Source organism: Chiloscyllium punctatum, chromosome 3 (genome assembly GCF_047496795.1).
Source record: "Chiloscyllium punctatum isolate Juve2018m chromosome 3, sChiPun1.3, whole genome shotgun sequence".
Lineage (NCBI taxonomy): Eukaryota > Metazoa > Chordata > Chondrichthyes > Orectolobiformes > Hemiscylliidae > Chiloscyllium > Chiloscyllium punctatum.
In genome coordinates, this window is record NC_092741.1 from 125781423 (window position 1) to 125794171 (window position 12749).

Genomic DNA, 12749 nt, shown 5'->3' on the forward strand with positions numbered 1-12749 from the left:
AAGACTTTCAGATATAAAAACAGAAATTGCTGGAAACCCCAGCAGGCCGGTGGAGATAAAGCAGAGTTAACTTTTCGGATTCAGTGACCCTTCTTCAGATCACTTTCCCGTCTGGCTAAAGTCAACGTTCTGATATTTCTCTTCACAGTAGCGACCTGACCTGTTGAGTATTTCCAGCATTTGCTGTTTTAATTTCAGATTCTTGACGTCCCTTTATTAATTTCATTGCACTGAACGGAACCATTTCCAGAACCTCTCGCACTTAGAAGATCTAAGTACAATTCGGAGTGTGCAAGGGGCAGGTATAGAGTCGCCAGAAGGGTCTTGTAGAGCAGTGGTTGTGTCCCAACCCCTAGGTTAGAAGGGTTTGTGTTCAAAGCTCACTTTCCCCTGAGGTGTACCACGACAAATCCGAATAGATTCGTTAAAACAAAAACCGAGAATCACTCGAAAGACGCGTACCTACCTTAAACATTACTCACTGAAGTGTTACCATTCTAGACCAAAATATTCTGTCCATTCCAAAGCGCATTCTTCCATCCTTTCCTTACTTAAAGTTGTGAAACCTGGTTTATGTTTCTTACAATCGTTTGTACGTTATGTGAAAAGTTCGCCTGAAGAATATTTCGATTTATTTCTTGACCTAAGTGTCACAAAAGTGACAGCACAAAAATTATCTTTAGGGCAAACGGCAAATGCAGAACTCGTATTAGGTCGCTGACCCCCTCCAACCTTAGACAAGTGATTGCTATTATAGTAATCTTAATACAAGCCCGGCTTTATCTTACTGGGAGCAAGTGAGGACTGCAGATGCTGGAGATCAGAGCTGAACAATGTGTTGCTGGAAAAGCGCAGCAGGTCAGGCAGCATCCAAGGAACAGGAGCTTCGACGTTTCGGGCATAAGCCCTTCTTCAGATCCTGCACAGCCCTGAAGAAGGGCTGATGCCCGAAACGTCGATTCCCTGTTCCTTGGATGCTGCCTGACCTGCTGCGCTTTGTCTTACTGGGAACTAACTAGCTCCATGTTTCCGAGCATGCTTCCTAGGAAAGCTGGGCTGAATGTTAATTGTTAGCTTGATTCGAGCGGTGGGGAACTACCTTGGAGCAGTTTTGATGGATGTCTCAGCTGCTATATGAATGCAAGTTTGTCCTTTGTTAATCTGGAATGCGTTAGCATTGTTTAGCCTTATATAAATTAATTCAGCCGCTGTGTCAGGCACTCTACTTCTTGAAGCGTTTCCCATTGATTACTGCACATTGCTTTAATGCGGACTGTTAAAAGTAACCACAAAAGATGTTGATCAGTTATGTTAGCATCTGTTGAAAAAAGAAACGATATGAATTTAAGAATGTCTTTTTCAAATAACACCAGAGTCAGTACAGATAAAAATGGCCGAGTGATTTCCTGTTAAAGTATATTAAATACAATCCCAACACCTGAAAATATGATAGTGTCCATTTATTACACTACCGTTTTGGATTGTTAACCAAATTGCTTTTTAATTATATTAAACAATTTATTGACTGCTCTCTGATTTACAATCTAAGATTTCGGTCAAGAGTATTATTCGTGAGGCAACGATCTTTGCTGCCACAAATTATAATGTCTTGGTGCAGCTATATAAGTTGATAACTTTTGTGATAACTGCTCTTCACCAAAATTATCTTTTAAAAAGCATCAAATTTTATTTTTGAATGAATTTGTCAAACGAGAGGCATGGTTATGACATTAGAGTCATTTCTGACATATTCATTTTCACTACAGATTGTGATTAAATGCGTATGTCTATATTTTTGTAAAACGAACTAAGTTTTATTCGTTGTTTAACTTCTCTTTAAAGGATGTGCATCAACTGGATCATTTCCAGGAATGGACGGATTCCTATGTTAAATTTATTTATAGTTCAGATGATAAAAATGCACAAAGACATCAGAGTGGATGGGCCATGAGGAATACCAACAACCACAACTGCCACATACTGAAGAAATCCTGTCTAGGAGTAGTGGTCTGCAGCAATGATTGCTCCCTGCCTGATGGGAAAAAGATATATCAGAGACCCGCCATATGTGATAAGGCACGACAGAAACAACAAAGTGAGTAGCACCTTATCAATTTTCTTTATCATTTCTATGGTTACCTCACTTATTTTAAATTGTTTTCTCTTCCTTTTTCACTTTTGTGACAGAATAAAAGAAAACTTCTGAAACTCATTATTCCTGTACTCAAAATGAAATTCTCCACTTTCACTGCTCTATTTGGGCAACTAGATACATCTAACACAGGAGGATTTTCAGAATATTTGATCATTTTAGAAGAATTTTTATACTAAGAGGAATCTACAGCGACACACAAAAAAGGATCAAATACACCAGAACAGTGAGGCTTGGTTATACTTATCAGGAAAGGATGAATAAGCTGGGTCACTTTTCTTCTGAAGAGAGAAGGCTAAAGTGTGACTTAGTACAGGTCTATAAAGTTCTAAATAAACTTTTATAATAGACACAGAAACAGTATTAAAAGAACAAGTCAGGCAGCAGCTGTAGAGAGAAACAATTAACACTTCATGTCATTAAGCAAAAGTGAGAAAGAGCTTTGACTTGTGGGCAAGTGAAAATCCAGAGGCCATCAATGTAAGACTATCATCAAGAAGTTAAATAAGGAATTACTTAGAAAGTGTTTTATTTATAACATTGTGAGAATCTGGAATTCACCACCACAGGGAATGGTACAGTGGTAAATAGTTCAGATACTTTTAAGGATATGAGGGAAAAGGGAATTAGAGGGCCATGCTGATAGTATTAGATAAGGAAGGATGGGAAGACACTTGAGTAGAACATAAATATCAATATGAATCAGTTGAGTTACATGTCCTATTTCTGTGCTCTGTCCTCTATGTACTTCTATGTAAAAACGTTTGTATTAATCAGTTCAGTAGCTAGCTTATTAAAGCATTGGGAAGTGTCTAAAATAGTTTTGATATGTTTGTGTTAAACCAAGTTGAGGTCTGATTAACTCTGAGCTATTAGAAATAATAGTGGTCCGAAGAGTTCCTGTTATGGTGACATTGATGAGATGCAACCCTCCAACGCATGAACATCTAGATTCCATGATGGAGATCAGATTTTAATCCAGGGCTGTTATGTTTGTACTCCAATGAGCTGCTGTAACAATAAATTAAATATTCGCATTGGGACTTCATCACTGGAAAACTATAATTATATCTTCCCCTGTTGTTACATGCATGTCAAATTATCTCCTTTTCCAACTTCATTACATATCTGTTCTGATTTCCTTTCTTACTCCATCTATACCTGTGTTTCAATTAAATTAATCAGAGTAAATCCGTAGAGTAAGTGGGAATTTGGAGGCAGACATGTGGATAGTGAAGAAGAACTGATTCTGCGAATCATTGTTCAGGTAAAGCAAATGCAGAAATCTACGATTATTTCAGCATTTGCTCAGTGGCAATTCATGTATAAATTTTGTGACCACATAAGACAAGTTTATATAAATGTATTGTTTCTTATGCAAATGCAGATAGATAAAGCTATACTGAACGATCAAATTAGTATGAATTTTGTAAAATTTGGATGGAGTACAGAAGTAAAGATAAATTTGTACAAAAGCATTGAGAAGGGCATAGTTAGCATATATTACATTTATTTTTATATGCCCCATTCTAGAAGTAGCTTTAAAGCCATTGAGAGTTTGTCGCAGTGATTTTTCCAGGTGATGGTGGGGTGGGGATATTGTTATTTTATTCGTTTGTCAATATAGAATTTTTGGAATTTTGTTTGACTGAATGTAGTTTAGCACCATGTTCAAAATAGACATTTTCAGAGAGTTCATAACAATGAATAGGAATGCAAAATAATTCTCCCACAGTTGTAAGCAGTAACCTGAGATTATTTCTTTTGAAGGTGAGGCGGCCAAAAGAAAATTTAATGATTAATTCAAGTATTTGCTATAGAAGTGATTGATAGGGACATTATTGTGCATTTTGAATAAATATTTGAAGTAGAGAAAAGACAGTAGCATCTTATTAAATTTCCATCAATTCTATGGTTATTTCACTTATTTTAAATTGTTTTATCTTCATTTGTGATTTTTTAGGTTATAGTCCAACAGGTTTATTTGGAAGTATATGCTTTCAGAGCTCTGTCCCTTTGTCAGGTTTCATTTTTATGCTTATTGTCAAACAGAATAAAGGAAAACTTATGAAACTCATTATTTCTGCTGTTCACAAAGTACTCCAGACACACTCAAAATGGAATTCTCCATTATCATTGCTCTGTTTGGGTAACTAAATAAATTTGATACAGGAGAATGTTCGGAATATTTGATAATTTTAAATGAATAAGAGGAACTTACAAGGACACACACAAAATGGATCAAATATACCAGAACAGTGAGGCTAGGTTAGATTTTTCCGTGAACATTCGGGTGAATATGTTGTGCTGCTTTTCTTCTGAAAAGAGAAAGCTGAAGTGTGACTTAACACAGGTCTATAAAGTTATGAAAGGTTTTTGTAGAGTAGACACAAAGACAGTATGAAAAGAACAGGACAGGCAGCGTCCATTTCCCTACAATTTCTCCCTTCTTGATTTTTTTTTAGGAAAGTTCCCTTGGAAAGCCACAATTGAATCTCTACCCATGACCTCAGAGCAGTAGTGGTGGCTTTGAAGTACCTTTAGCAAAAAGCTGTGACAAACCAAATGGGTCAATAGCTTTGTCATGTGCCCTAATCATCTATGTTTCTGAGTGTTCATGAAATGTATGATTCAAGCTGTAATAACAATAAGCAGAGAGTATAATTTATTAAGTAATAAGTCACTTCAAATATTTATTTTAAAATGGAGGATATTACCTGGGAATCTATACATTTGATGACATGTTAATTACACAATTCATTTGCAAGTACAAATTCTGTTACATCCAAGAATGTCTAGCAATTTCCATTTAGATTTTCTAATTGGACTTGAAATAGGATATATATATATTCTGAAAAAGAGATTGTAAAGAAGCTGAGGAGTTCACAACCATTTATGTATTTGGTAGTTGCCAGATGACGGGACTCTCTATTATTGGTTTAAGTAACTAAATGAATACACCACCTTTATACTTTGTTTCAGATCTAGAAAATTTACAGACTGTGTCCATTTCAAAAGAAACAAAAAGGAAATATTGTGGCTATATTTTCCACAACAAGCTATGCATTATAAGAAATGTAAGAAAATGGATGGCTTCAGAGAGAGCACTGAAGAAATGTATTCAAATGGTCCCTGATAGTAGGGATTGCAGATACGTGGAAAGACTGTAGAAGCTTGGATTAAAACTCTTACAGCTAAGAAACCAAAGAGGAAGTTTGACAGATGTACTCAAAATCATCTAGGAGAAAGTGAGGACTGCAGATGCTGGGGATCAGAGCTTAAAAATGTGTTGCTGGAAAAGTGCAGCAGGTCAGGCAGCATCCAAGGAGAAGGAGAATCGACGTTTCGAGCATAAGCCCTTCTTCAGGAATGAGGTGTGCCCTACCTTTTATCTTAGCCTGCTTGGCACACCCTCCTCATTCCTGAAGAAGGGCTCATGCCCGAAACGTCGATTCTCCTTCTCCTTGGATGCTGCCTGACCTGCTGCACTTTTCCAGTAACACATTTTTAAGTACTCAAAATCATACAGAATTTAGATCAAGTAAGGAGACGGTACTTGTTGTGTTTAACAAAAGAACCAATAGTGATGCAAGTAAGAAGTTTTTACATAATAGTTGGTTGGAATTTAGTTTTCACTGCTTTGTGAGGTAATGGGTATAGATCCAATGGTAGCTTTCCAGGAGAACCTTTCTAAATATTTCAAGGAGGAGAAATAGCAGGGAAATGTGGGGCTATAGTATGAATTAGATCGAATCTATGCAAACATTTTCAAATAACAATGGGCTAAGTGGTCTCCATCCATGTCATTCCCTTCTTTGAATCTGTGATTCTATGACTAGCTGAGCAAAACTTTAATGGTGCAAATTTCCAGGGCCCTTTCCTCCATTAAATTCAAATAAATACTAGAGGAATAAACAAATTCAGTGGGAAAACTACTCTGGAGTTTCCTTTCTGAGCTAGTAGATGAGCTAATGAGTTTCTCAGAATCACAGATTTCAAATTTAATCTCAAACTAAAATTTCTAAAGACCAGAAAGAAGAAATAACTTCACAACAACCACATTAATTATTTTTGATTAATTTGTTTTATTTTTCTTTCTTTATTCTTTAATGGGATGTGAGTGTTGTTGCCCATTCCTTATGTTCTTGAACTGAATGACTTGCTAGGGCTACTTCAGAGGGAGAGTGAGTTAACCATATTGCTGTGGATCTGGAATCACATGTAGGCCAGACTGGGCCAGCAAAGCAGATTTCCTTCCTTAAAAGGCAGTAGTGAAGCAGATGGATATTCAATGGGTGTTAGTTTCATGTTCACCATTAGAAAAATTAGTTTTTAGTACCAGATTTTATGAATTGAATTTAAATTCCATCAGCCGTCATTTAAAACTGTGTTCTCAGACCTTTAGCCTGGACCTTTGGATTACTGGTGCAGTAATATTCATACTGTGCCATTGTCTCCTGTTAACAATAATTGATAAATATTATGTTATCATTTGCTAGACTTGCATCAAATTTGTAAACCTGGCAATTTGGACATGAATTTGATCTTTTACCTGGTACCAGTTAAAGGTTTTTGCTTTAGCCACTGCATTGTAAGAGTTGACTCTAAATGGGTCCATGAGTGCAAATGATTGCTTCTTGCAACCCATAGACATCAGAAATAAAAGAAAGCATCTTCTTGTACTCCAGGTATTCAAGATGTTTGGAGTATGGCTGGAGGTCTTTCTTTTCCAGGTGTTGTGGGAAGTCATATTTGATTCAGCCTTCTCAAATGCTGAAAATATTTTTTTAAAAACCCTTGCATTTATGTGATGAGTTATCACATTGCCAAAAAATCTCTCGTAGACAATTACTTTGAGAGTACAGTGATTTCTTCGGGCAACTGTGATACACTAGCAAAATCCAAGAAATATGACATAAATTCAGTGAATTGGTATATCCTTAAAAGGGAAAATGTGGCAGCCGATTTGTGACTAGGAAGATCTCACAAATTGAGAAATTAGTTAATCTCTTTTTGAGAGCGTCAAATGAAGGGAACTGCTAGCCAGCACTCCAGGAGATTTTCTGTTCTTCATTGAAATAACAAGAGATTTTGCAGTCCAGCTCAACCCATGAGAATAGGTAGATTAGGACTTTGCAATGCCATTTTTTGGATATCATTAGACAATGTTAATCTAGATCATGTGCTTAATCCTTAAAGAGGAGATAAAACACAAAAACCATAACCCATTGACTCAACTTGTGAGTTCACTACCAATGGAACTAAGCTGACACAAATACTGGTTATATTTGTTATTAAAGATATTCTGGCAAGAACATTAGAATGACTTTCAACACTTTGAACAGTAAAACACTCAGATATTTAATGTTAGCCTGAACAAATAAATGAGATCTCAGATCACTATCTAATGTCAAAGATGGTTTTATTCCTCAGACATGTTGAGGTAGTCCATAGTTACATATCAACCGAGTGAATAGAGTAAGGAGATGTATGGATGAATCATCTGTTGGAGGTTTCTGAAGCTAGAAATAATTCTTGCTGTGCATCTGCCTTTTCTTTTTCATATTCATACTGTCTGAAATAACATTATCTATAAGTATTTTGAATAAAATTCTGGACACAAAAGAAAAGGTGTGTAGATGTCAATGAAGAGGAACAAAACAATAATATTGTAAAGTGCATCCAATAGACAATAATGCAACATGCGTCATCCAAGAAATCAGTCTGTTTTGAGTACCATCATAATCACAGCTTAAATTGTGAGAGGTCCTGGCACTTGTCAGGTAAAATATTAAACTGAGGAATTTTGCTCAACATTGTTGAACAGCCATTAATTAATAAGTATAACTGCATTTGCCCTTGCAATGTAGATCTCTGTTTGGTACATCATTTAAACATAAGGAACAACCTCTTCATAAGTATTAAAAACTTATAAACATGGAATTACATTCTATGCTTGAACTGTTTAAGCAATATTTTTAAATTAACACATGATGGTCTATCAACCACTGGAATTAATGATTGTAATAACAACATATATTAAAACTAAATCAAATTAATTTAATAGCCTTGAAATATTTGACACATTTTACCAGAGTTTTTGCATAATACTGAGTTTTAGCCAATTACTTTATCTAAGTTTGCATCCAACAAAGATTAAATTCACTGTCTCAGCATTTTATCACAGGCAAGCAGATTAATAAAAGAAAGGTTTGTTTTAACCAAATCATATGTTACAGAAATAACTTGTTACTTATAATGAAGGAAGGTAAATTGTTATTTCGATAACTAAATTACCATACCACCCAGGACCGCTTCCATTTAGAAGGACAAGGGCAGCAGATACGTGGGAACACCCCATCCTGACTTGGAAATATGTCACCATTCCTTCACTGTCTCTGGGTCAAAATCCTGGAATTCCCTTCCTAAGGGCATTGTGGGCCAACCTACAGACGTGGACCACAGCAGTTCAAGAATGCTGCCCCTTCTTAAGGGCAACTAGGAATGGGCAATAAATCCTGGCTGGCCAGCGACACTCACATCCCATGAGTGAATAAAATAAAAATTCAAATAAAAGTGATGGTTATCTTGCCAAAAGCAGATACTGAAACAGCTTCACGTAGCTTGTAAACCCACCTTTATTATCATTTTACTTTCACTAACATTAAATTCCATAATATATGAAGATAAGATTGTTTCCATCCTGTTTCAGATTTTTCTGGCTTCCAATTTTTACTTTAAACATATGCAGAAACAGAAATACACTCTCCAAAGGTAAATATGAAGTGACCAATGGGAATGGTTGGATTGACAATCAGTGAAACCATTTCATAATTGGTTAGTACCAATGTTATTGTTATTCAAGTGGGAAAAAAATAAATCTAATTCAATTGCTGAGCCTGACCTCCATCTGAAATTTGCTTTCCTTATCTATGTGCTGAATGTAGTCAAAATGATGCACAACAACATTTCCCAGGTTTATTAGCAATAAAACCATGCAGTATTAAAAAATGATCAGTCACGCTCGCTATTGCAAAATGCCTTATAAAACAGCCCGATGAAGTAACTCAACTGGTATGCCACGGGTTATGTACAGAATGGACACTATGTTGACTCTGTGAAAGCAGATTGGTTTTGAATGGATTAAAATCAGATCCAATTTAATACCATCTTCTTTATATTAAAAGTAGAGTTATAGATAATTTTCCTAAAACCTGTAGGTTTTGGTTAATTGTTGCACATGGACTTTGAAAATGATTGAACAATGGGAATTAAACATTTTCAGCTACTGTCAATTCTGGGGTGAATATTTTAGTGGTGGTTGCTGAAACTGTTCACACAGCAGTGATGTCTTGTTTTAAAAAGTTCAATATTAGAATTATTTTTCTTTTCTATTTATTAAAAAAATTAGGAATTTTCATGCATCAGTCAGATTTCATATCAGAAGAAAACTGCACTTAACTGCATATTGTGAATAGTTTTTTTTATTTTCTAACATTGTAATAAGAGACAGATAAAAAATTGACATTCATTTTCTATTGTTCATAAAATTGGAATGATTTTATAGGTAGCAGATGATTTTCAATGTGTTGTGTGATTTCATGTTATTGGTATATAATCCCATTTTAAAAAAAATCAGAAAACTACTTGAATTTTAATTCCAAACTGACAGGCGAAATTGTCCAGTTGTTTTTTTCAGATTTATAATAGCTGTCAAAACGTGAGAGAAGGAAATAAACATAATCCTTTATACTCCATGAGCCAAGTGACATTGTAAAATCAAAAAAAGACATTGAAGATGTTTAAAATATAGTTCTTTTAAATGACCCAATGAAGGAATATCTGTGTATTTACACATCCAATTAATGCCAGCTTGAATAATTATTTTGAAAGAAAGAAAAGTGTGCTTTAATTTATTTTTGCATATCCATCAAACTAAAAATGTACAGATCAAGTAATTAATGAATGAAAGTTGCACCGACTTTGAACTTGAAACTAAAGCAGAACACGTTGTTTTCAATCTTCAAGCAAGACCCCAAACTTGAAATTGATTGAGATTTTAATTCTTCACCTTGCTCCTGCTCCGACCTTGGATTTTTGCTGTGATGAAATAAAGTCCAACCTAACAGCACCTTATCTTTTGACTGTGCACTTTAGAACCTTAGTGCTGGCCTCAGTGGTGGAGCACTTTGGGGACAGCGACCATAATTCTATTAGATTTAAAATAGTGATGGAAAAAGATAGACCAGATCTAAAAGTTGAAGTTCCAAATTTGGAGAAAGGCCAATTTTGACGGTATTAGGCAAAAATTTTCAAAAGCTGATTGGGGGCAGATATTTGCAGGTAAAGGGATGGCTGGAAAATGGGAAGCCTTCAGAAATGAGATAACAAGAATCCAGAGAAAGTATATTCCTGTCAGGGTGAAAGGAAAGGCTAATAAGTATAGGGAATGCTGGATGACGAAAGAAATTGAGGGTTTGGTTAAGAAAAAGAAGGAAGTATATGTCAGGGATAGACAGGATAGAAGAATATAAAGGCAGAAGGAGTATATTTAAGACGGAAATCAGGAGGGCAAAAAGGGGACATGAGATAGCTTCGGCGAATAGAATTAAGGAGAATCCAAAAGATTTTTACAAATACATTAAGGACAAAAGGGTAACTAGGGAGAGAATAGGGCCCCTCTGAGATCAGCAAGCCAACCTTTGTGTGGAGCCGCAGAAAATGGGGGAGATACTAAACGAGTATTTTGTATCAGTATTTACTATGGAAAAGAACATGGAAGATAGAGAATGTAGGGAAATTGATAGTGACACCTTGAAAAATGTCCATATTACAGAGGAGGAAGTGCTGAATGTCTTGAAACACATAAAGATGGATAAATCCCTTGGACCTGATGAGGTGTACCCTAGAACTCTGTAGGAAGCTAGGGAAGTGATTGCTGGGCCTCTTGCTGAGATATTTGTATCATCGATAGTCGCAGGTGAGGTGCCAGAAAACTGGAGGTTGGCTCACGTGGTGCCACTGTTTAAGAAGGGTGGTAAAGATAAGCCAGGGAACTATAGACCAGTGAGCCTGATGTCGGTGATGGACAAGTTGTTGGAGGGAATCCTGAGGGACAGGATAAACATGTATTTGATTCAGGATAGTCAACATGGCTTTGAGCCATGGAATACAGGGAGAACTAGCCATTTGGATACAGAACTGGCTCAAAGGTAGAAGACAGATGGTGGCGGTGGAGGGTTGTTTTTCAGACTGGAGGCATGTGGCCAGTGAAGTGTCACAAGGATTGGTGCTGAGTTCACTACTTTTTGTCATTACATAAATGATTTGGATGTGAGCATAAGAGGTGTAGTTAGTAAGTTTGCAGATGATACCAAAATTGGAGGTGTAGTGGAAATCAAAGAAGGTTACCTCAGATTACAACAGGATCTGGATCTGATGGGCCAATAGGCTGAGAAGTGTCAGATGGAGTTTAATTCAGATAAATGCAAGGTGCTGCATTTTGGGAAAGCAAATCTTAGCAGGACTTATACATTTAGTGGTAAGGTCCTAGGGAGTATTGCTGAACAAAGAGACCTTGGAGTGTAGGTTCATAGCTTCTTGAAAGTGGAAGTGGAGTTGCAGGTAGTTAGGATAGAAATGAAGGCGTTTGGAATGCTTTCCTTTATCGGTCAGAGTATTGAATACAGGAGTTGGGAGGTCATGTTACGGGTGTACAGGTCATTGGTTAGACCACTGTTGAAATATGGTGTGCAATTCTGGTCCCCTTCTTATTGGAAAGATGTTGTGAAACTTGGGGCTTTTCCCTGGAGTGTCGGAGGCTGAGGGGTGCTTGCCACTCTTGCTTTTTCCTATTTTGCATTGGATTACAATTAAAATTTAAAATCCACAGGAGACTTTGATTCCATAGTGCAGAAATTTTCCTTTGTGAAACCTGACAATGCTACAGCTACTGGAGGCTACACGTGATTCTCCTAGTCAAACCTGGATCATGGCCATAACATTCCTGCCCAACTCTGCTTGCATTGACATAGGACATTTTGAGGGTACAAAGATGGCACAGATATCTTTTCAAATATAAGTTTTACTTGTGAATATTTCACAATGCATTGGTTTGTCGTTGTTATTTGTTTAGAATAGCTTAGTCAGAAAGCTAAATGGACTTGCAGGTATCGTGGTTGGCATGTATTAATGGCTTTACTGAGGTGTTAGGATTACTTTCTTCATGTTTTGTTTGTACTGGGGGAAGAAACAAAAACCTTGCTTTTTGTTTATTCTTTATTGAATGTTCAGATTGGTCAAATGTTATTCTCACCACTTGGTGAGACATGGCTGAACTTGCCAATTTAGCTGGCCCTCCCTCCTGTGTCCTTTTTATAATTATTAAGTGTTGATATTTACTGAGTATTGTTTACATTAACTTGAATGGTTTTGTTCATCCATGTGATGTGAGAATTGATAGCAATGCTAATATTTATTGCTCATCCATAATTGCCCTCGCGCACATTTATAAACTGTTCCAGCCCATGTGATGTAGATACCTCCATGCGACCCAAAGGTAAAGTTACAGGATGTTGGCTCATCCATGAAGAGGGAT

At 36.4% G+C, this 12749-nt stretch overlaps 1 protein-coding gene across 2 annotated transcripts in view; it reads left to right on the forward strand.

Annotated features, from left to right (window-relative positions):
* Positions 1-12749, forward strand: part of LOC140464867 (chorion-specific transcription factor GCMa-like) — a 44784-nt gene that overhangs the window by 1155 nt on the left and 30880 nt on the right. For both annotated transcript variants that reach the window (XM_072560429.1, XM_072560435.1), the window contains exon 3: positions 1843-2095. In XM_072560429.1, coding sequence (XP_072416530.1) covers positions 1843-2095 — 253 coding nt within the window. The remainder of the gene's footprint in view (positions 1-1842; positions 2096-12749) is intronic.